General features: G+C 41.2%; 1 protein-coding gene across 1 annotated transcript; it reads right to left on the bottom strand.

The window, feature by feature from the left end:
- Nucleotides 1-510: 510 nt before the first annotated feature.
- Nucleotides 511-23,857, bottom strand: Jupiter (microtubule-associated protein Jupiter). The gene is made up of 5 exons (XM_071706848.1): nt 23,499-23,857; nt 7,960-8,369; nt 6,984-7,007; nt 5,425-5,505; nt 511-2,686 (listed from the first exon to the last, which is right to left on the bottom strand). The coding sequence occupies exons 1-5, from the start codon at nt 23,558-23,560 to the stop codon at nt 2,496-2,498; spliced, it is 768 nt and encodes a 255-aa protein (XP_071562949.1). The 5' UTR covers nt 23,561-23,857; the 3' UTR covers nt 511-2,495.
- Between the last annotated feature and the right edge of the window lie 1,984 nt (nt 23,858-25,841).

The raw sequence follows: 25,841 nt of genomic DNA, 5'->3' as shown, positions 1-25,841 counted from the left end.
CCGCGTAAGAATCCTTGCGTGGAGAAAGGGGAAACGATAATACATGTGCACGGCTCTTTGTTACGAAATAAATACATTCGATTACGCGTTGCTATCGTAAGTAAAGAGAAGCAGGGCCAACGGCGGACGGGCGCGCGACGAGCGAGAAACGTGCCATGGTCTCTCGACTTGTCGGGCGCGAGCCCGGTACCGGTCGCCCGTCGAAAAGAAGATAAGTATACAATACCGATAAATAGATAAATAATAATAGCTTCGCGGATAAATCGAGAATGTCGTTCGACGACGAAACTTGGTTTTTGACTTTCGAGAGACCCGACGGCGACGCGACGGACCCCGCGTTTACGTTACCACTGTTACCAGCGTATCGTCGCATTTTCTCCGTTCGTTTCACTGTCAAAACGTCCCCGCGGATAGTCTCTCGCGAGCAAAAACGGAGTTCGGTCTCTCTTCAATCGTTCGCGCAACGATAAATCATGCGATTGAGAAGGCACGGAGAGATTAAGAAGAAAGCACTTGAAACTTGGTTTTAATGGGTTATACATGATACACTTTTATTTCTCGAAATAACACATGCCTACTTCTAATGTACAATTCCGAGGTCACCATCTCGTTTGAATTTCATTGTCAAACGCGCTGCTACTTTTCAGTCCATTCCTCTCACGTTCCAGTCGTTCGTGACTTGAATTCTTCATCCCCCTTCTTTTTTCAACAGTACCACGAATCAACGGTTACTCCATTCAAAGTGTTAATTGTTCTATTAATTACGTGTTATTCTGACGTTTTTTTTTAAATCGATATATCTCTTCGACGCTTGGCAGGATTGATTGGTGCAATGATTTTTTTTCTGTTCTCGCTCCTAATCAACGCCGCGTTGTATACTCGGTATACTAAAGATCGTAGGTCTTACAATCTTGGTACGCTTTTGTACGCGTGTACGTGAATATACGTATTATTGCCCTTCACCTCGAGGTGAGAGCGGATTCTTCAATTAAACGGATTGACGTGCAACACTGGAACGAGCAAAATGCCGCAATTGGTCGACAGTAACGAAACAGATCACTCGGGTCGCATGAATAAAACGAGCAACCTACTTATCGAAGCCAAGCACTTCGAAAAATATGGACGAAAATATCGGAGCTCTTAAGTTGACAAATATCAACGAATCGAATATCATAAAACGCTGCACAGAAAATGCATAATAAACTTTTTATATCATACTTCTAAGATTGGTTTATTGATTAATACAGCAAAGACGGCGAAGAAGCGTTTATCAACAAGCATTTCAAGATGCGAACTTTTTTTCCTTCAGGTTTATCGTTTATCCTAGACTGTTGGATCGCGAGTCTCTACGGCCCATACGAGTATATCTGCAGAGATATTTCCTTACCGTATGCTTTTTTTATTCTAAAACAAATGCTTTCGCTTCCATCAAGAGAGCTACGTGCTCTTCCCCGCTTGTTCATATGATTCATTATATGTAAATCGTTGCCGATAGGAAATCACGCTTCCTAGCGAAGTGATTTACGACTCGCGAATCGTTCGCCGACCGGCGCAACGTTCCAGCCGCGAAAGAGTACACTTTACGCGCGATGATCGCTTTAACTACCTTTATACAGTTACGCGATAAAGCCTGTGCTAAAGTTGCTAATTGAAGGATTGGTAATTTATGCTCGAAGAACCCGGGATCTGTTCACCCTTGCGCGCGCTCCCGTCTTTGCTGAAGAAATCTGCAGATGCTTAAATATCTGGAGACATTTCTGTCTTTATTTTCTAATTTTATTTCTCATTCGACGTAATTAATCTTATGTGAAATAAAATTACGATTGAAATCCAGAGTGAACTCAAGAATGTCTCTAATCTCGATAAATTTAAACACACGGTCTTTATCGTTATTGATCGAACGCGACTCACTACTCGTTTCTGTGTTGCGGAATATTTGGGGGATCCACGATTTTATTATTACTTTCGTCCATTCTGTTGTTGAACCCCTTCGGCCCTGACAATAAACAACGGACATCGCTGAATATCTTTGTTTGAAAAAAGCGATTTATTATCAGCACGTATTACATCCGAAATCAATTTTAATTTGATAACGGCTGTTCTCTCCGAAGGCCAAAAGAGTTATTCATCATCCGAGAATCAAGAGGCCTAAAGACGTTTATTCTTACTCCTTTCTGTGTATTTCTTTATATTTGAATTAGTACAAAGCGAAAGAGAATGACGTGTAGCGTTAATCCACTAAAGCCCACGATTTATTATCTCGCCTCTCGGTACGTTATCTCTAGAAAAATCATAGAAAAGATATTATCCGTCGTTGCAGGTATACGGTGGCAAAATAGACTTCCGCTCGGAACGCTCTACGGACGACGATTAGAAGGCTCTAGGTGGATTGCGGGCTTTAATGGGTTAAGAGTACAGGGCCGTGAGAATTAATCGGGGTGTCCTCCTCCGGAGAGGGGAGGGAGACGCGACGACCCCGATGGCGACGTCGCCCTTTACCAGAGTCCGGATGAATAGCCACCAGGTGGAACGCGGGTGCGCGTCGGCGGCTTCGCCGTTGCCGGCGATGTGTCGTGCGACTTCTCACCGCTGCTGCTGGAATTCGAGCTGGCTATTCCGTTCTGCATGGCCGGTCCGTTCTTCTGTGCCTCGGACGCGTAGCCGATTCCGGTTACCGGGTTGCCATCTGCGGAAACGGTTTGTTTTATTCGTTAGTGGAATCGTCGTAAAAGAAGCTCGATTGATTCTAATATCCAGACTATTTGGTCTTCCAATATTTTTTTCTGGTACCGCGACCTTCTCGCTCGATGACTGAGTTGGGAGTTAACTACTAATACGACGGCGATTGACTTTAATCGCCATGGCTCGATTGTTTGTCTTTCTAAAATTTGGCCACTGAAGGTTGTTTAAAGTTAATCGACGTCTAAATTCTGCTAGCTGAGATAAAAAATTTGGTACTAATTATCGAGGCTTTACTAAGAGGTGTTTTTATCCCCGAGATAAGACACGTCACTGTTTTCAAGACAGATCTAGTCATCTATAACAATTTCCACAATTTCACAAATAGATGTTGCATGTTTTTGTCCACTAATAATTATTAATCAATGGTTTTCAAATTTTTCTGAGAAATAAATTGCACTGCGTTATTTAAAGGGAATAGAGGCACTTATGTAAACGAGTTTTATAAAAAAAAAACAAAAAACAATCGTGCTATCTCGGGTAATGCACGTTACATAAAGATTTTTCTATTCGTAAAGACAGATCTGAGGTATGAAAAATTGAATAGCCACGAGCTATGTTTCATTTCTACATCGTCGAACACGCAAATTTCTGGCATGCAAATGATTCAGAGCGTAGGAACTCTCAATACTTTAATTAAAGGCGATTTCCCTTTCGGAGCAAATCTTGCGTAAGGGAATCGGCAAGAGAGAGAGAGAGAGAGAGATAATAAGTTACGTCGGGCACGTAATTTATTAATCGATTTTATCGATAAGTTCCTACGCGTCTGACAGAAGACGTTGGCAGATTCCAAAATTCTGACCGAAACCCACACATGCTGCCGTCTCGTACACATTCACACGCACACTACTAGAAGAATATAGTCCCTCAAGTAATACATCTTGGAACGTCATTCTTCAACTAGTTTGGTTACGTACAACCGTGGTTGTCGCACCAGTTCAGAGCTTATCTCGAGGGACCAAGGAGAGAGATAGGAGTTGCTCAATTTCACAGGCAATTAAGCACACAGTTCAATCAGTCGTAAAACCATCGAGCAACAAATTCGTATATCGTCTACGAACCGGATTAACACCTGCAATAAACTACGAGAAGACACAATAGAAAAATGATATATACGATAAGTTACTTATTTATTACGCTCTAGTATGATCGCATGAACTTACCGTAGCGTCCCGTAAATTCCGGGACACGAGGCGACGAATGAAAACTCGCTCAATACTCGTCGATTATATTTAAATGTCGTCTGACAATTTTTTCCGAGCAATTTTTAAGCGAGTCTTCAATGAATTCGAATGAATCCAAATTTGTAGTACAAGAATGAAATGGGAAATGGACACGAGCACGAATAACGCGAATATGAATTCGTTAATGTCATTATCTTTTACCGTTTTTATATTCTTTTTACAAGATGATACCACTAACTTTTAATTTTGCAATAAATAATTATTAATTGTTCAAAAGTCTCGTCGATTGTCTTATCACTTGGCAAAGTGACGCACGTCGAACTTTCAAGTTCAATGAACGATACACGTCACGCGGACGCACTCGAAACGTAAATAGCACGGTATCGGTACCTCTCCGTGGATTTCAATTTGTGCGGCGACAGTCCACTAAACGTATTTCCCGGCGACGATAGACGGACCCTATTACCGTATTAAACGCCGTCTCGCGATTAAACAACGCGAAAGACGTATAACGGTACACCGCACGCTCGTAATTCCACGCCGCTCGATAAACAATTCGCTACGTTCGGGATCTCGTTCGCGAGAGGACGTTTCCACGAACCAGAGTCCTTTTACCTATCGTGGATGTGTTTGCAACATCAGAGCTCTCGTTTCAATCTTGCAAGATTACGTTCGAGACCTCCTTGAACGCTCGCGAAAAAATACGAGAGCATGCGGTTTAATTAAATTCTCTTCGTATAAATATTTATGTTCGTACGGTTATTACATTTTGTAATTACATTTTGTTATTTAGCGCGATTCACGAGCTGCGCGTGCTACAAGATAACGAGGCATTTACATTCTTACACTTACAATTAGCACGAATTTATTAGCGGATATATTCAATTATGAATCCGCGTTCCAAAACGCAATTCTTCTGATGGTAACTAATTTTCCTCCATTCAAATATTCGCGTTTGGAAAACTGGCTTGATTAGATAAGTATCTCTTAATAAGGCAACTTGAAAGATTGAAAAGATAGAAAGACTAAATAGCAATTTCATTCAGCTTTTAATTAACTATAGTTCTAAATAAATTATATGTATATATATAAAATTTTTATAATACTTATAGAAACTTAATTAAATCTAACTTATATTTTACATTAAAATATATTAAAATATATTAATTCTGAAATACCTTTCACAAGAATCGCTTAAAAGATTGAAAGAATTAAAAAAGTGAGAGTCAACAATGTCACTTGCTTGCCAATTAAAAAATCATACAGATATATAAAATTATTTGGCGAATTAGATTTGCAATTCACATTTTTACTTAAATTTACTTAGTCTATATATTTTTGTTAGTCAGATAAATCGAGATACAAAATAATTAAATCTCGATCTGTCACATCGGCGCTAAGAATTTACTTTGACAGGGAGCAGGAAAATCAAGACGCGTGTCCTGAGAAAGGGATTAAGGAATATTCGAAGAATCAGAATCGGATAATTAGTGAACGTTACCTCGATACATTCGTGGGATGCGCCTCACGGGCGTCACCTCGATTCCATCTCCGGTGACCGGGTTGCGCGCCGGCAATCCTCCTGCCGAAGCCGAAGGGACGCGCCGACGGGGGTGCGGTTCGCCCACGTTTTCACCGCCACGTGCGCGCGAAGCGACGTGCGCAAGAACCCACAGAGCCATTTCACCGTTTCACCCCATGCACCGTAACATCGTCGCAAAACCCACAACCGTAACCCAACCAACTTGTGTTAATACGCGGCAATTCGTACGGACGGATCGCAGATATCGTACTAACGTTCTCCCTCCTCGAGAAAATTATCGAAACTCTAAACAAATCTTGCATATTTCTACGTTGCAAATACGTCTTTTTATACTTTTACACTGTTACCTAAGCGAAATAATAATTTATTTTCTATATATATAAAAATATTATGTCTTTTAGATTTATGTTTGTGAAATCAAGCTCTCAATTTAATGATTCGACATCTGTTCGTCAAAGGGCGTCTTCGATATCTTGAATTCGTCCGTACGTTAAAAATTAAGATAAAAGCAAAATGGAAACGGTGTGTGTTGTGCTCAAGTTGTGAAGAAAGGAGGAATGAAATATTTACAACAGTACAAATACAGAAACAGTAGTGGTATCGTGAGAAAGCAAAACAAGTCGCACGCGTGTTATGCCGATTATAAAAAAGGAAGAAAAATTTCGCTATAATATTTTTTATTTCTGCGACGACACATATACCGTCGAGATCGAATCTTTCCGATTATTAATATGCCGGTGTTATCGTGGAAAAATGTCTCGCGGCTGTGCGTGCTTGTTAAACGCATTGAAAGTTATTGCAAATAAATGTATTACGATCGAGTTTTGAATTGGTGCACCTCATCCGCGGAAATTCGTGAATGACATCTCGCAAACGACATCGAAATATTTTTTTTGCAAAGAATTCTTTTGAAAAACTGCCTCTCAAAGTTTTGCTCGATGATAAATTTTATAAACCACAGTGCATTCTTAGTTTACCAGATCTATTCATTTAATATCTGTAGAGACAGGATTGCGCGTCGACAAAGTAATATTTTAAAAATTACTACTCAGGTCGAGCATAAATTTCCCATTTCCACCATAATTTGCTGCTCCTCAATGTCGTTTACTATGAGTTCATCACAAGTGAGCGAATCGTGTGTGGGAACCAATATAAATAATAATTTGACGTAAAGCGAGATGTAACGTTACTAGCAGAATGTACGGTACGAAGGCCTAAGCGATAATATGGCATGTCTAACTCAAAATATGTGTTCCTACTTTCGTGGCAGGCCCTAAAATAACGTGATGATGTTAAAGATACATGATGCAAATTCTCTAAGAAAATAACGGCAAACCAAACGTTTATTTCTTTCACCGCGACGGTAAATTTTTCGCGATGAGAGTTTCTATCGTTTTGTTCGTCGCGTTACGAGAGAAATTATTTTCCCGAGCGATTTTCCGCGTTTAATTATGATCAAACTAGAAAGTGTGGTAGTGTCGTGTGTCATCTACTTGAATGTCTCGTTACACACTTACGAAATCTTTTGTTTCTCCTAAAAGCTGCTTGCGAACAGTTCAAGGAAAGTGACATATATTTAAAAAAAAAATGGGGGTATATATTAGACAGTGATATTCATTTAGAATCCTTGGTGTCTCGCTAGCTCCGCATCGACGGGCCGAAAGCCGACTCGGCGATAACTCGGTTTGTGCAAAAAGAGCATATCGATTTAGCGTCCGACCGAAGGACTTTCGCCGTTGATCTCATTAGGCATGATTTCACGAATAGCAAAAGATAACATCGGAACGCTGCGCTATCGATTGATCAAATATCGTATGTTTTAACTTTTAACATGAAGCATTCGCGTCTAGCGTAATCGAAATAACGGAATATCTTTGGTCTCTCTTTACTCTGCGCGAAAGATAGGAAAATTGTTTTAAAAATGCAAAGTTTGCCTGCGCGTGTACTTTTAACGAGCGTGAATTCCTACGAGACCGAATACGTTCCCGATGAGAAAGTTACATCCCGTCGTGACAAGAGCGTGATAATCAGAACGGAAAGCGATTTTTACGCCAAGAGCCTGCGACACACACATATTTCAACTTAGATCAGGATCGTCGTCCCTTGTTATTCGGGCACGTTTTATAGAAAGGAACATCACCTGAATGTGGAAACAGTTTAAAGAGTCCCGGGGCGACATATCTGCACATTTTCCAATGACGATCAATCATCTTTATCTATAAAGCTATAACATTATCGAATGTTGGACTTTCTTTTAATATTCCAAAGTAAATAATTCACAAGAAATTTCATAAATTAAAGTTACTGGAAAAACAATGTCATAGAAGAGATGTAGTAATTTAAATATTAAATAGCTTGCAGTATCATCGAATTACTAATTAGATATCGGTACCGATATATAACCAGGTTATATCGAGAGAAAGTGGACAGACCACTGTTGCCCACCCCGGGACAGACTTTGCTACCGCTTCCTCGTTCGCCACGGACCCTTACCTGTCATATCATTGGAAGAGTTGCTGCCGTTGCTGGCATAGCCGTTGGCTATGATGCGCGACATGGAGTTGCTGCTGGCCGTGCTCTTCGCAGGCGATGTCGCTGACGATAACGACGAGATCGACGATCCCCCGCTGAGGGGAATATGGCTGCGCATGTGATTTCTCGCGTTTGGGGTGGGTGGGGCATCAGGGGGGCCAAACAGGCGTTTGTATGAATCATTACCGGGCTTGTTGCTGCGCGGCGACACGGCAGCATTCGCGTTGTCGGTGCGGTCGGTGCCGTTGATGTCGCCGAAGAGGGCCGAGCCCAACTGGGACTGATTGTGGGCCTTGATGCGCCGCGGGCTCGTCTCTTCCGGGGCCGCGCCGAATATATCGCTGCTGCCGCCACCGGGCGGTTTCAACACCCTAAAAACGAAAGACGAAACGATAAGCAGAAAGATCGAGGAGAGATTAAAGAATCGAGATTCAAAAATTAAAAGGTAGTATTTGGATAAATATGTTTGTTTTATACACACATGGATTAAGTTCAGAAAGAAACTTTCCTCCTTTTTTCTTTACAGCACATTTTTCAAATTTCTTACAATTAGATACGTATAACTATAATAAATATATTTTTAGATACATATGTTCACCGATACTCTCAGATAACGTTTCTCGCAATCGTTTCTTCAAGACCAAGGTGAACTACATGCGGTAGACGCTGACAATGGTGAAATCGACAACGGTGAAATCGAATCGGACAAGTACGATATCCCGAGCTCCAATCTCGATAAGCTAATGTGCCGACGAACGAACGAAGATGGAGAACGCAGACGATGCAATTTACGGGTACAAATCCGCGCTGATTTCCGCTTAACGAGGCGCGGTGCGTGCGGCACGCGCGCATTGTCGCGTGCGTACAAGCTAAAGAGAAAGGGGTAAAAAAGAAACCAGGGTGAATTGGTAAAGTAATTAGGAATATGAAGCGCTTCCTTTTTCTCTCCAATTGCTTCAGAGACGGGGGGAACAGAGCGGGCGGTTCACAATTAGAGGCGCAATATCACTTAGGGAACGGCGCGTGCCCCGTGCGCGTCCCCGTTTTTTCAGTCGGTCAAAGAATACGTCCCAGCTCCGAGAAGGATTGCCCTTGTTTTATAGAATTAACGACGGAAGCCTGGGATCAAATAAGTTAAACGAAAGACTCTACCGTCACAACGAAGAAACGTCATCACTTTAGGTATCAACTGGATTAAATATTGTAATTATTTTGCAAACTTTGTTTGAATTTCTCGGAACATACATATATCAATTTCTTGGATATCCAACAAGACTGAAACCTGTATTAATTTAATTTCAAAATTTCTTTTCCGGATACTTGTATATTTTATGTATATAACATTTCTCGGTGTAATAAGCAAATTTACAAAATGATATTGCAGAATAAATAATCGTACGTTTCGCTCGTCTCGAATTAACGGATAATAGTAAGAAATCGTTAATTCGCGATCAAGGAAATGACGTTCCGGTTTAATTAATGACGCACGGCCTTCATTGCGCGGCGTTGCATCTCGCGCGTTGCACTATCACGATGATGAATGGACGTTTCCGCGTTATTACATCTCGGATGATTGCATATCAGCGAGAAGTTGATAGAAATGTCGGGGAGCTGCGCGCGCGACTAGATTTTGTGAAATCTTCTGTTAGTTTATTGCTGCATCACTAATGCAGGATACATCTTCATTGAACACGCAGATTATTGAGCATTTATTTGCAATCTCCCACTTTGTTTCTTTTTAAGCGCTCAATCGAGGTTTCACAGGTTACAGATCTTCTCGTCGGTTTTACGTATAGTGATTACAGCTAATATAAAATTAAATATCAATTGTAAAAAATAGAACTTTGTTGATAAGTGAATCAACAGTAGCCTTGTGTCAGGCAACATTTTGATTCTTCCAATTATTTGCCACAAACTAAATTATTTCTCACTTATGAACAAAGTTCGAGTATTTCCTCCTCAATATCTAATCAGCGGATTTAATACAGATCAAAGAAGTTCTATTTGGAGAAATTGGTGAAAAATTTAGTTCGCTTGCAATTATGCATCGATTCGAATACTTGAGGAATGCACCCATCAGGAGGCCACCGCAAAACAGTATAAACGTTATCGAGTCCGGTTCAGTATAGGACTGTAAGTTAATAATAAAGGCTCGATTATTAGTTGTCCGCAAATTTTTATTTTCCTATATCTCACGCCTCGTGTTCCATTGTATCTCGGCGCCGCGATCATGTCAATAAACGTCGGGCGCGGTGCCCACGTCTCTCGCGAAAGGTAGCCGCGAGACGAGACGCGAGCACGAGTAACAAGGATAATCAATCGGACCCGTAGGAAGCGGCGATTGTCCTGTAGGGGACAGGATGGGTGCGCCGGGAAATATGCCGGCATGACGTGTGTATGACGCCTCTGCGCGTCTACCTATTAACGCGAGCACTAAAAAACTCGCGTTAATTGGGCCATCAACCTGCTTCGCGTTCAGCAAGGCGCCGCAAACGATCGGCGCTGCATCTCAAAACCGACGGTGGTTTACGTTTCTTTTTTCTTGCTTCTTTAGTCGCAAGACGTGCTTATGGTTGCTCAGCATGATATAAGTAGCAAGACGTCGTGTGCGCGGCGACTTGCTCTCCAAAGAGCCAAGGAAAATCGATGAATTTTTGCGTGGTAACGCGAGCTACTTCCTGGATTATCGCGACGAAGAACGCGATGAAGAAAACGCGTGTCGAAAGGCTGAGTGCAAGACTGGATTGTCGAGAAGTCTCGCTATTTAAAATCGAGAAAATAAGAGGTATAATAACGTTACGGTTATAAGATCAAAGTCATGCAAGAACAGAATCGTTTACAGCGCTTATGCAAGTTCGAACGAACATTTAATATTTTTCCGTTCCATCCGTCATTATATAATAATGTATGTACCAATTTCTCAAATTAACCTTTGGAATTTTGCAAAAGTCATCTTCTTACAGCTCGCGTGTGTTAATTCACTTAAGGGATCAAACGATCGGACAATAATCCTAAACTGCTCCATACGTTTTCAAGTTCGCCGAAGGTTTCTCCGAGCGCAACCAATTAAAGTGGATGATTCGACTTGTCGAGAAACGCAACTAATCCGAGACGGTGATTTGCCAGCGTTGCGTGCACCAACTGCATCCCGAAGAAAACGCCGTGCCATCGAGCCAGATGGGGGGGAAGGGAGAGGAGGAACGCGGTTATGGACAATGTTCCGCTATGCGCCTCACGCGCTTTTTACGAGGCGCAATTTTGCGACTGAAAATAGGTTTACGGTATCACGCTTGTAGATCATTTTTCTCACGTAGAGGAATAGAAAAAGAAAGAGAGAGAGAGAGAGAGAGAGAGAGAAAAGGGGGAGAGAGGGTCGTTAACCGCTGGCTTTTCTATTAGATTATCGGACAATTGAATGACGGGACCGACGACGGGGCTACTATCGGGGCCCCGAGGATAAATGGTGCCGAGGCCTATCATCAAGGCGCGATGTACGCTGATTATAACATTCATGGGGCCTGACCGACAACGCGAGTACATCGGAACTGACGTATATTTGCGCGTATGCTTCTCGAGGTATATCCGCGTCGGTTAATCGACGCATCCTAGGAAATAAGGTCGCGGCACCACCATTATCCACTTTGCCTAGCGCTACAATGAGCGGAATTAACGCTTCTGTGAGGCAGCGACGGCTTTTGTGGAAAACTACGGTGTTGTTCTCATCAATTACATATTCACATGGCTCATTGTCATTTTTCACGCATCTTACGGTGAGTCAGCCGTTAAGGGACAGCCGTCAATTCATTTTGTGCTCCAAGTACTTAGTAGTTACGCAGATACATGTGAGAACTCGGCCGTTCGTGAATATTCTGCCGCATCCTTTAGACAGTCGTAGGTAAAAAATAATTTCTGTAATGATAAAAGATTGCATAATATTAACGTTAATATTTAATGGTAAATCTTCAATGGTAAATCTTCAATGATTCAATACGATTCACGATCTAGATACAATCGATTCTAAAATTGTCAAAAATTATTTATAAAAACTCGAGGTTTTAAAAAATATTTTTGGATTACATAAGAAATAAGAAAGAAACATATTACAAAGAAAAGAACATTTTTCTCATGCAAATAGTATCTCGCGAGCTTCGTCGTGCTAAAATACGCCGAAGATTAAAATAGCGTCAGGCAAAAGATAAAGGCGCAACGATCTTGTTTCTCGGCGTCATGGCAAACATCGATTAATCTCGTGGGAGTTCGCGGTGGATGGCACGGTGAAAGTATTTCGGCGAATACCAAGGCGATGGGGTCGTACCATCCAGCACGACGTCCCTTGTACTTGACATCGACCTGTCACGGCATAATTCCGCGCAAAAGAAAGAATAAGCAGAAAGAGGAAGCGAATCGATTCAAAATCGACGGGCACGCGAACATTTGTCCCAACAAGGAAAACCGAATTTAGGATAGTGTAATAATAATTCGTTTCCAGGTTAACGGCGTGCCTTATCTGACTTTTTACCTTGGCCGAATATCATACCATATAATATAATATCGATCACCACCGACTTCTTTATATTTTTCTCACAGATACCGTAGAATAAATTGTATTGACGTTTCCTACAATTTCTTGCTTAGCACGCGAACAATATATAGATAATAACACGTATTCAAAAAATATGTTCACGTGATAAATAATTTTTCAATCATTTTATAATCATGCTTTTTCCGACTGAGAGAGACTGCGACCGTTTTGTTTACATCACGTTCGAGTCCAGCGACTCTGAGATTGCTCAATTTTTCACGGAGATAAAGTAACCAGATTAGGATTCGTCTCTGAAGGGAGAGAAGAACAGCTAGAGAAGGTCACGCCCGAGTACCTGGCTCCTGGCAACGCCATGTGAGGTCCGAAAGGAGGATGTCGATAATAAGGCGCTAGGTATTGTGCCGATACATCGTGCCAGGTGAATTTTTATCGCATATTCGGACAATGGTCATTGTTTCCCTGCCTTAATTATGACAAACCGGCGCGCGAAATGTCAACTCTTTCGCTGTAACTGGCGCACAATGTAACGTTTTCACTTGTCCGTATTGTGCAGCAACTGCAGCAACGCACTTTGAGCTTGTCCGTGTCTTTTTCCCGCATGAACAAGGCGCCGTTGCGTCGAGTGTAGCTGAGTCAATTCGCCGTTTATGCGCTTAGCTGTCTCTAGTCTCTAATACTTCCTTGGATCGCGGGACAAGATCATAAGTTGTCATGCTCTGAGACACCTACTCCTCGCGTCAATCGTCCAGGCTTTGCTTTTGAAAGACATAAAAGAGATCATGGAGAAGCACAGCTTGAATAAAATACATCTTCAAACGCTTTGTGATCGCCGCGATTTTTAAGTGATATTTATTCTTCTATTCGTTCGAGTAAGCAAATATACAAGTGAATAATGAAACGCTTTAAGACTTCATTTAATTCTAAGTAGATTTAGATTTATAATAATTATTTCAAGAGGTAGACCGTTCACTCCAAACTGAATTTCGACAAAAAACTACGCACGAAAGGAAACATTTAACCGGCTCTGGCCCCCCTTGAATCTTCGATTTACACAGATACGAGCAAGAACTCGGACAAGTCGCGCACGATGCACGGAGAGCTCGGGACGGCTCCTTACATTTCCTCTCTCGCAACACAATGCAACCGATGAGATAATTGGCGGGCGGTACCTGCGAACGATGGCACGATTATTCGCCCCGTGGGAGTTCACTGAATATTCAAACGACAGTCGCGTCCGTGACACGGTAGTGCTTTTCTCTGTCTTTTTTTGCGCGTTTCACGATCAACTTATCGACGCAATGCTGCGTCGCGTCGTTCGATTCAGATGCGTCTGATTTTCATATGCGTCGCGATTTAACACAAAGTAACTTCCTCTCAAACCTAAGAAAGAGGACAGTCACTTTCCGTTGTTTTTTTTCTTATGCTAAAGACAGTTCTGGAATGCTTTACCCTGTACAGAGGTTTAAGAAATTTGAGATAAAAGTTATAAAACAGGCATATTTTCCTGTATGATTCTACTTATGGCATGTGTGTTGGAAAAGTTTAATTCCATAAAACAGTTTTTTTTTTATAACTTTAATCTCCAATTTTTTAAAAGGGTGACGTGATAGAACATTTTGAAGACCAAAATCGTGCATCTTTTTGAAAAAACTAAAATAATAATCATTCTTTTCTTATTTTCTGAATTGTATAATCGAAAGGGAGGAGGGATGCACAAATATATTCGATGCAATATTTTAGAAAAAGTATAGAGTTCCATTTAGCAGTTAATATGTTATTAGTACGCACATATTGCGTTGTTAATACGCACATGCATTATAACGCATGTCCGCGTGGGTTGTGGAATAGGAGAGAAGCTGACGCATCGGGTTTCAATCGCGCTACGAAACGAGAAGTGGTGCATAGACACGGCGAAGTAAACCCGAATAATGAATATCCATGAGATTCGTTTAAGAGATTTGCATTCGGAGTGAATATTAATACCGCCGCCATGCTGCCCGTCCTTATCGTGTATCGTGCGTTCATATTATTATTCCTGTCATTCATCGTCGTAAAAACGCGTGATGCGAGTAAAATTTGTGCTGAAGCATTGTACGCGTTTTTGTCCCACGATTGTTAATCAAATATTACTTTCTCCAGCATTATCACATCGTTTATAAGCATGTAAAATCAAGAAAAAATGAAATACAAAGAGACGCTGATGTTGTTCTATGAATACTAATTAAATATATTGTATAATGAAATTACCTATATATTTGAAATTCAGAATTTTATACCAATAATGTAAAAATTGAATCTTTTTTTCAACTTACTTTTAATTGCAATGGCAATTTAATTTAAGGCTTCAGAATAAAGTTCGGTTTGGTTAATTCGTAATTCCTTCGTCGACGGAAGGAAGAAACGATCCGCTAGTCTGGAAGCTGGCGATTGTATTATGCGGTCTCTTGATTGTCGGCCCGCGAAATTACGCGAATAACCGTTATATAAACCGTCGTCGTGCTCGACGCGTTGCAGAACAATGCGAGTAAATACGATAATTACAGCTGTCACCCGTAAACGGGCACGTGTGAAATGGCGGATACCGTCGCGCCGGTATCAATGCACCTTGATCACTCCGTTCTTCCTCGAGTTCCGTGAGAGATCGAGAAATGCAAATTGGAGAGTTGTCGGGAGTGATTCATCTCCCTCCCCAGTCGCGCTAATCGACTGATCGCGTCGAGATAATCAGACGTTTCGCGGCCCAATGACCATATTTTATGTAATGATGCCACTTGTATCTCGCGATATGATAAGAAAAACTACTAAAAATAGCTATATTTAGATACGTATCTGTGCTAGATAAAGCAATGAAAGAGAGAGGAAGAAGAGAGATTTATAATTTAATATAATTTGTTACTGAAAAAGTTGTATTTAAAATATCAATATAACTTTTACTTCCTCAATAGAATGTTTATACTTTCTTTTATACGTATTTTTTAGTTTCCAGATAATTAAGTTTTAAACGTATTTCCATATTCGAATTCTTATCGGACCATAGGTTTGCCGGGAAAATCTCGTCACTTCTGACGTCAATGTAAGAGTAGTTAAGTCGACTTTCATATCGTCATAAAAATGCAGAAAACTGCATTGAAATATTGGAACGCGGCCAAGTCGAAATTCATGACTAATTTGCCGTACGCCGCGCGCTGCTCGATGCTTGTTCGCAAAGTTGCCAAACTTGATAGCCGCGGCAATTTATCGTCCCGATAAAAACGCCACGGCTAGTCTTAAATCAACAATATATATATATATATATATATTTATTGCGAAACATTCGCGCTTAGGGCAGTTCATTAATCCCAATTACCGCCGATCGCAATCGCGACCGACAGCCGCGCATCACTTATCGGAAGCGAATAAATTCCTACGGTTGATAGAATCCACGTGGATCACGATCTACGAGGCATAAAAGGGTACTAACCATCGGTTAGTAGATTAAAAGCGATCGTTAGATCGATCTTTGATAATTCTCCCGCGGGATACTTTTCCACCTGCAATACTTGTTGAGCAATGTGAATATACGATATTTTTGTCGAGTCGCATTTAGCAGCCTATTAATAATAAGTGACGCGAATAATTGATAATGGAAATATCACACCGAGATGTAAAATGTTGCTAAACAATATTTCGATACAAATGAATATCTTCCAGTACAGAATAATATTCATATTTCTTCCGAAATTTTCAAAATTTTATTAAAGTATAGTTACTCGAACTTTAATCGCAGATAAAGTTAATTGTAAGCTTATATCGCGACTCTTTTATTACGGAAATTTTGTTTCAAATTTTGACAAGAAACATTCATGAGATATTCCCGTTTTTGTTAATGGTCAATTCTCAATACTCCTTCACATTTTCACTATTTTTGACAGTTTAACAACTAAATAGCAATTGAGATTTAAATATTAGTAGTGTTAGAATCCAATCAATATATTGCGCCACTTGACAAATGGCAATTACGAATGACGCAAATCTAACTGAAAGCTCGATTGCTTCCTCGGCCTAATCGCGCCCGATTAGGCCAACGATCTGCCTTCGCGATGCAAGTATACAATATAGCTGATCGAGCTGTGAGAGATTACGTGGCCAATCGCTACGATTACGCTCGAGAGACACGTAAATAGATTCGACTGGTTACGATAATGACGTTTAGGCGATCGACGGACTAAATAAGGAAGAACTCGCCGTCTGGCTCCACCGGACTTGAAGACTTTACGTAATGAATCGTGGACGCTCGTCGATCGAGCCAGCGGATCGACTTGATGAGAAATTAACTAATTGGCCAATTACGCCTCTGCCTATCGAGCGTAATAAACGATCGTCTTAATTCTCGATTCTGGAGAAATCGCCGATCCATTCTCCCCTATACGTCTCCCGAGAGACTCATCCGGTACTATCTTGGTACTCTCCCGATACTCGGAATTTAACGAGCAGATAATAGTTATAAACTATTATTTGCCGAACTACAGCTATCGAAATTCGACATCGTTTGTCTTTAAATCGTCTTCCATTACCCTAATAGAAGACGCCACAGAATGCGAATAGATGCGAATATATGTATAGAATTAGAAATTATTAGAGCATCTCTCAGGATCTAAATCTGTATCCATTATTGGGAATCTCCTCTCGATTTATTTTTCAAAAGGATTCCTACATTCTCCGCTTGACATTTATAGTCGATTTTATATGCGTTTCGTAAGTATGCGAAAGTATCCTATCAAAGGTTCTACAGAGTATCCTGCATAAACATTTCAATCTTCATGTGAATCGAAATAACGAGGCTCGCGTGAAAATCGTATAATTGAAAATGTCTTATCTAGAAATCGTGATAGCATAACTTAAGAAACGTGATATGATAGGCGTAGCATATACCCGCTTGTGTATATACATATACGCCACGTAATATCAGGTGTGATCGTCCACGAAGATGGCAATCCGAGTACCCTGACGTATTCACGGCATACCCTATCGCGGTCGATCTATCACGAGAATGGACTGTAATGTATGCATAAGCGAAGTCAATGCTCTGAATAAAGACGCCGAGTAAAACAAAAGCGTAGTTGTGGATAGTATGAACACCTAATCTTTCAACACATTCGAAAAGAACGCTTACGCTTAAAACACAGGTTTGTCAAACGGAGCAATTTATATTATCCAAGTAAATCAATGCTTTGCAAATTTTGTAAACGTCGGAATATTAATTTTCATATAATCTGTTCTACATATGTATTAAATGTATAGATAAGAAATTGTAAAAGAAGAGAGTGTTGCCATCACTACACTAATAATAAACTAGATACTTAATAGGACAATCAGGCGGTGTCAGCCGGCGATAGCAAGTCGAGACATTTCAGGCACTTTGTCGTTCGTGACAAGTAGCTATGATCAAATCACTTACCATGTTACGAACGGGATTAGAGTCCGCGATGTCTCGTCTTCTCTTCCCTCTTTCTCCCTCTCTGTTATCGGCTCTAACAGCTTGCATCGGTTCCCCGAGACTTTAATCGACGCGAATGATCACGTTACGTTTATCACGACACGGCGCAATTTACATTAATGTTTATCTCCGAGTTCCGCCTTTGACTGAACCGCTAGAAAGTTTTCACAAGTATTCAACACAAGGATATCGAATGGATGTTTACAATCTAAAACAGCGCACCAATACTTTTCGCGCCGATTGTAACATTTTACGTACTCGCCGTAATTGACGTGATCGACGATAATCGCCTCACGGTGATAAGATAATATTTTTGCAACGAGGCAGAGAAATTGGTATCATCGGCGATAAAATATTGCAAGCATAACGTAAAAACAGTCATAATGTAAAAATAGGAACTTAAATAAAATTCGTTGCAGACGTGGATATGTAATAGCAATAGTATAAATTAAAAATATACCTCAAGTTGTTAAATAATTAAATCTAAACAACCTTACGATATTCTGAAGCATCTTTTCAAAATAATTTAAAAAAGGTACTGATATTTTAGTAATCTTTAAATTTAATTTATATTATTATACGAACATTCATATTTAACATATTAACGTAATTTCAAGAAAAATTGTTAAAAGGAGTTAAAGAGGAGACGAGCTTTATCATTGGGGCTTCTAGCGTCTCATGAAGTCCCTTTCACTTTTTCGCGAAGCCCCAACGAGCTCATGTCCGCGAAGGTGGCAAATGTCATCCTTCCGCGACGCGGGGGAGTAACCCTATCCTTCGATAAAGAGCGTCGCGTCGATAAAGGGTTGGCCAGACGTCGTCGTAATGCGATACTTCTTCCATTATACATGCATATATTCGAAATGCATATGAGAAACGGTTCGTTTTACAGGCGGAGGAAATTGAAGAGAGGATCGCGTGCGAGAGTCGTCGCGATCGCAGAGGTGAACTTTAAGTGTTGTCATTCGAGAAGTCGTTTGTCGCTTTTCGCTACGGCGAACGCTCGCGAACGTTGCTCGAAACTGCTAATAATGCGATCGCGCACGCGATTACGTTTCAATCAGAGATTTTCCGAATTAACGAGCGCGATTATGATAATCTTTCTTACATTGAACTCGAGATTGTGGTAAATGCTTAAATTTATTTATGTATTTTAATTTATCTAAAAGCAACAACAAAATGTTCGAATCTTAGAAAGATTTCCTGAGAACACCTTGATTTTCCAGATATTTATTTTCGTTCAAATTTCCAAGCAAAATACCTCCAGAGACTCAATTTCGATAAACTTTTCGAATCCTGATAAAACTTGCTGAGAATTCCGGGTTCTCTAAGCTTTCAAACGATAAATAATTTAGCGATTCTAAATAATCTAGTAATAGAGAACATAGCAATTCATATCAATTCCTTTCAGTGCTATAATTTGTATACTCCGAAGTATTATAAATCGTTTACTGGTCGATTGAATTAATTATACTAGTAATCCTAGTAACTACGGAATAAAGGTAGACGTAAGATAGAAGATAGGTGGAGGATGCGATCAAAAAGTGCGCGGTTCAACCCACACGACAATCAGCGTCGCGGCTCATTACCCTCGTTAGAGAAGGGTTCGTTAAGCAGCCTAATAGCTGATTGATAATTACATGAATTAGACCCCGCCCCGTTTAAGGCATCCACTCCAATGAAATTGACATTGGTTCCCCGTTTGGTTCCTGGGTCGCCCTAAACGATGTGAATTGCCGGATTAATTGCACTAATGCTTTGTCGACGTCGCAAGGCTTTTTCCGACCACACACGCAACGATCACACGCGACCGCACACTTCTCTCCGTTACTAGGTAAAGTAACGAAATAATCCTTTTCCCAGAATGAGGACACGAGCTATCCCAGTTTTTAATTATTACACAATTACGCTAAATCCTTACGAGTTAAAGTGGTTTATTTAATCTTGAAATAGCACCGACGGTTTTATTCCTGGCTTTTGTCTCGACTCGCTAACGACTTTATATAGGTCAAAGTTGCGCCGTCATCTCACTTTGCATTCTGAAATAGGATGAAATTCTTTTGCCGCGCCATGGAAATTCCAAGCCAAGGATTTAAATGCAAAACGGAGCCATTTAAAGACCCAGGGGTCGGCGGAAAATTTTCTTCTACTTCAGGATTGTGAGATGCGTGCTACTTAACACTACGTGACGGGACAGACCTCGATTAGCAATTTTTCAAGTATCCCACGTATGCGTCGAACAGGTTACAAAGAAACTCCATGATCGTGCCAGGGATCACTCTGTTTATCACTCGAGGAACAAAGCCGCCACTGTATTGAGCTTCCATAGAGAAAGCATTGTAACGGGAGCATCTCGATGGCACAAAACACGCACCAATGCTCATCCCTTCTGACCGGCCGATAGCAATCGATCGCGATCGAGATGATATTGCATGTTCGTAATAAGTATCACTTGAGCTTGAATCGAACGCAGGTGCACGCGCAAGAACGTAATTCGCTGTTATTGAGAGAAATCGGTATTCAGACGCGCACTTTGAGATCTCATTACTCGTTCGCGCTTTGACCTCTGCAGACCCGCGCGCATTAAAGCCTTTAGTAAAATTGAATTCGAGGTTACCGTTATTTTATGGCGCAGCTTCCTCCGAACCCTCAGCAATACCTTCTTTTTAAGACATTATATCGATTACCGTTTGTATGATGTTTTGGTATTCAATATTTTTATAGTTAAATTAAAATGCAGATTCTTACGAGTTCAAATTTCTTTGAAGCCATATATGGACACAAATAGGTTTTTATTATTTATTTTTTCATGACCAAAAACTTAATTTTCGACTATCATTAATTAGCTAGCGATCTAACTACATCTATACGTTTATCGTAATCTACAAATACGTGTTTTGCACGAACAGACAATACGTTTGAATGGCAGCGCGATACCACGGAATTCCCATTCAGAATACACCAAGCCATTAACCCGGTATAAAGTCTCGTCGTCTAATCTTGCACGCCGATCAGAGAGCCGCAATTAATTCAACACCCGGCACGAAGTCACTATTAACCTGACTCGCGAGTCGTGAATTCCGCGACATTCGTGGTTTTTCGTCGCGGAACAAATACAAAGCAGCAAATACCGCCGAGAGACTTTGCGGGATTAATAACTAACGCGAACGGGGACGGAAATCTTCGTATTTTTCAAGGAGATCGCGCACGCTCGTTCCGCCGCACCGAGCGAGAACACGAAAAAAATCATGACGGACGATAATTAAGCGCGGAGCGGTGACATCCACGTAATTATCATCGCTCATGCGCAGGATAACACGTCAATTACGCGAGGGCGTTGACCAGGATTTTAACGAAGCTCAATTGCATAAATCTTTCGGCCGGCGCGTTCTCTACTTACATTCGCGAGGATTCTCCTTCAAACTAACTTACGTGCGTTGCAACCGCAGGGTCAATGGACACCCACGAGGAGCTGCTCTCGTCAATTAGTACTGGGGAATCTGTAGTCAATTATGCGCCACGTCGGTGGATTAACCCGTCCGCGTATCGAGAAACATGTAATTTATCATAACCTAAGATATTAGTTTCAGCCACGAACTTCTCCTCGATCGTGGAAATAAGAAAAACACTGTAAACCACATTTAATTTATTAATTGTGACGTTCTAATTACAAAACGTTATTGTAGCTTGTTTTGATAAAAATTGTAGGTTGTTATATTTTTCGTTATTATAGTATCTATATTCTCAAATTACAGCGAAATACTCAGTTCGCGGCGAGGAGAATCGCTCGAGATTCATCGCGGTCGATTAATTTTCGCACAGGTAGTTATTAAAAAAGGCTGAGAAATAAGGCAGAGATTGCCATCCTTCTCGCGGTGCGTATACACACAACACGCTTGATAAGGCACGGAGCAGTCACGCTTTCTAAATCTAGCCGCTACTGATCCCTTTTTATTACCTCCTCTCGATATATCTTTCAACTAATGGTAGTGCAGACATAATTTTGTCGCTTTAATCACGAAGAGATACTAAGTTAAAAAAGCATTAAAATTCTTAGAAAATTCAGACTTTTCCACATTATGTTTCTGGGTCACACGGTTACGCACATACATTGAGAAAATGATGAGAACGCAGATTTAAAATGTCATTAAACCTATATGACGTAAATAAACGTGGAACACTTAAAGAGATATCTCTTGCATATTCTTTTGTCAATAGAAATTCGTAGAAAAAGAAATCTGGAAGCAGTATCTCGTTTTTCCCCATTACTATCTGCAACCGCATGTTGCCTTGTATTCGTTTCGTTATCAGCATCCTTCGAAGGAAATGACGTTTCACGAGAGACGTATCCTGATAACGCTTATCGCGTTAGTAATACCAAGGTAAAGTCGATCATTAATTAACGTTTGAATCTGCTTGTAACGAGACGATTGAGACATCTATGTTTCTGTAACTGTGTAACTAGTACGATAATTAAAATTGTTCACGGGATACAGTTTGCTCCACAAATGACGATCGGCAGAGGAAAAGACTACCTAGGTGAGCCTTCACGATCGATTCGACTTTAAGTAATAACTTAATTCGCGAGCCATCCTGTAGCCACGTCTTACTACTTGCAATGTCAACGAATCTCTTTTCAGCGGGGCGCAGCATCTCGCTCGCATCGCTGGCGACGACTACTGGCTGAATGTAAATCGATCAAGCCTGTCACGATTGGCGGACGGAACAACCGCACGTTCCGCTAGCTTCGCGTTTCCACGAGCTTATAAATAATCGGTTTAACTGCCCCTCACCTTGCGCTTGGGAACAACACCTGCATTTTGCCCACCATGCACAACGTCCATTCTACGCTTCTCGTAATTAACAAAGCTCAACTAAGGCTCTAAATCTTATGCAAGCGAGAGAAGAAAGGGGGAGGAAACACGTTGAGAAATCTTTATTGCCCTTTCAGTACGCGTACCTTGAAGAACTTTCAACCCTTCGTTATTATAATTGTCTAGATGGCATAATTGTTACGATCTCAATTAAATTTTATAAATAAATAAATAATGTTACAATTATTAATAAATTGCGGAAATATCAAGTTTATTGTTTCACATTTTGCCTGTATAACTATAATAATAGAAAATAATAGCCACGCATAAAAAATGGAAACTATTACTTCACACAACACATATGCAGAAATAAGTAGACTCCGTCTGTCTAGCGACCGGTCATGTGTTGAGTGCACCTACCCTAAGTCAAACGCAAGACAAGCTATTGATTGGTTCCCTCGGCATTCCTCACGTTCCCGAATACTCGATAAAACTTGAAATTTATGGAAAATGAGCCGCGGCGAAGCAAGTACTTATTTAAAAGAAAAGGGCAAAAAATGAAAGAGTAATTCAACGCGCAGTTCAACCGGAAATGTCGCCCATGGGAAGTCCGCAGTGCGGTACGCTCCCGCTCTGTCTTTCTCTCTCCTGTTTCACATATTGTTACCTTTTCTTCCCGTATCCGACATTGTCGAGCTCGACGTGTCTGTACGCCGCGTAGGTGGCCATGGCAATCCCCCAGGACCTAACCCGACCTAGGACAGTTCCACGAAGAAGGTGCCTCTGAACGACCCCGTAGCGCGGCCAGCCCTCCCTAAAGGTTATCCCTCTTCCAGGGTGCGGAGGAAAACGCGAGCGCAGAGCACGAGTCCGAACGGACGGATCTCTTATTCGCCTTCGCGCAAACTTCTTTCCCGGCTCAGGTGATCGCGATCTTTGACAGCTGCAAGTGTTTGTGCTGCTCGCGGTGTCGATTCCGCGAGTTCGGACGAGAAACTGACGGTCGAACGAGGATCCAGCCGGTATATAACGCCTCCTCCACCGGTGCTTCGTACCCGTCTCTCTCCCTCTCCTTCTTCCTGTCACTCCTTCTCTCTTTCTCTCCTCTCCCTTCCCAACGGGAGCTCTCGCGACTCACCACTTCCACCGCGAGTACCCCGGCAGTGCCGTATGCACTTCCACCCCTGTCCGCGGACCAGGAGAGACGACGACGCCGACGCCGACGCCGAGCATCGTGCATTCACCTCAATCAATACGCTCGGCGAACCAGGGAGAGGAGAGGAACAGGAGAGAGAGACAGAGAGAGAGAGGGGGGGAGAGGAGAGGGGGAGGATGAGGAGAGGATTCGCCGGCGCGTAGGCATCGTTCGCTGCACATGCATGCTGCACGTGTGGACACGCGGAGAGTAATGAGCGGGGACCGAAAGACCCAGAAGGGCGCGAAGTCTGGAAACATCAAACAGGCGGGGGATGGAAACGTTTTGGGAACCGCTATTTGACAGTAATCCTTTGCTTTGATTGCACGCAAGAGATTGAGATCTCTTTTTCCATTTTGGAGGTGAATAATACGAGTGTTTATGCACCCAGATGCGATGGGGTGAACAGAAAGAGAAGAGAGGTAAACAGAGAAGAGCGAAGAAATACGAAAAGCGAGGATGTGCTTGCATTTCAAAAGTATCCGAAGGTTTTAGTATTCGATTTTAGTATTCAATTTTTTAATTTACACTAAAGTTTCAAATTTTTTATACCAATTATGTTTTTCCAATTACATTTTAGTTTTACTCAGTAATCGTACTTCTCGCGAATAATCGTGAAAGTTCAATGGTCAAAGCGATATATTTTTTCACAATCCATCCATGTGCGTGTTATCAAATTTTTAAATATTTAGTTTGTGTCGTGCGAGCAACGCAATGACATTAAAAGATTAATGCGGAAACCTTTGACAGATTTTACCGAGTATAGCTCGTACTATCGGGAGGTTGTATTTATCGCAATTACCAGTGTTCAAATAGGGCGTCGGACGGAAATGTAACGAATGCCGCCTTTGCCGTATGATTCCGCGATTCATGGTCAACAAAACATAAAGTCAGCAAACAGATTGCGTTTCGTAGGCTTGGCGCGTGCTTTCTCGAGGCGTTTCTTGAAGCAAGTATGACTTGAGGATCGTCGCGACGTACACAATGTTATAATGGTATATAGATAAACGCCGATGGCATGTCGCGTGTCGCGTTGTACGCAATTGAAAATTTAATACGCAGGTACAGAACGGAGCAATGACACCGTAAGAATAATACCCCCCCACGCTTAGTAGCGCATATCGATTTATTCTATCATTGCGTGTGGACCTCCTAAACATGAATAGATTCTGCAGATATAATGTAACCGTATCATTTCATTAATCTTTTAATTCAATAAAATTTTCCGAAAAATTGCCATATCGCCCATATCAATTGAAAGTATCAACAATAACCGAAAGATTGAATGTACTATGCACAAATATAACACGTCAAAAAATTTTGGGAAATTATGGAAAATACTCTTAGGCCTTAACAGATACTTATATATCTTATCATCATCAATTAAGTAATAAATTAACTATATGTTAATAATTATATATGTTCATCATAAGAGTGAAAAAGTGTGGACAAATAATAATTGCCATTGTTATTCGCTGTCTGCATCTATCTCCGTCTCATAGAAAATATTGTATTTCCGCGAGATGTTATCCAACGGGCAGATATAATTACATATTGCAACTTTATAGCGCGTGGGCGGCGAGTAAAAAAAAATGACGTCACGTATCTCTACGCCCGCATCCCGCGCCTTTAGCCTTAGTCGAGAATTCTCGTTTTCTCAACTAGGAAGAGACACGCGACGTGAGACTTGGTTATTTTATCGTTCTCACATGCAATTGCATCTCCGTGACTGCGCTCACGTTTAATAAACTTTCCAGGTAAAAACTTCCGGAAAGCTGATTTACGCGAAGGGGATAAACTGCGAACGATGAAACA

Source organism: Temnothorax nylanderi, unplaced genomic scaffold (assembly GCF_030848795.1).
Source record: "Temnothorax nylanderi isolate EJ_2023f unplaced genomic scaffold, tnyl_v1.0 TNYL_tig0054_pilon, whole genome shotgun sequence".
In the NCBI taxonomy this organism is placed as follows: domain Eukaryota; kingdom Metazoa; phylum Arthropoda; class Insecta; order Hymenoptera; family Formicidae; genus Temnothorax; species Temnothorax nylanderi.
Note: the sequence above shows the minus strand (reverse complement) of the source record. Positions and strands in the feature narration are given on the sequence as shown.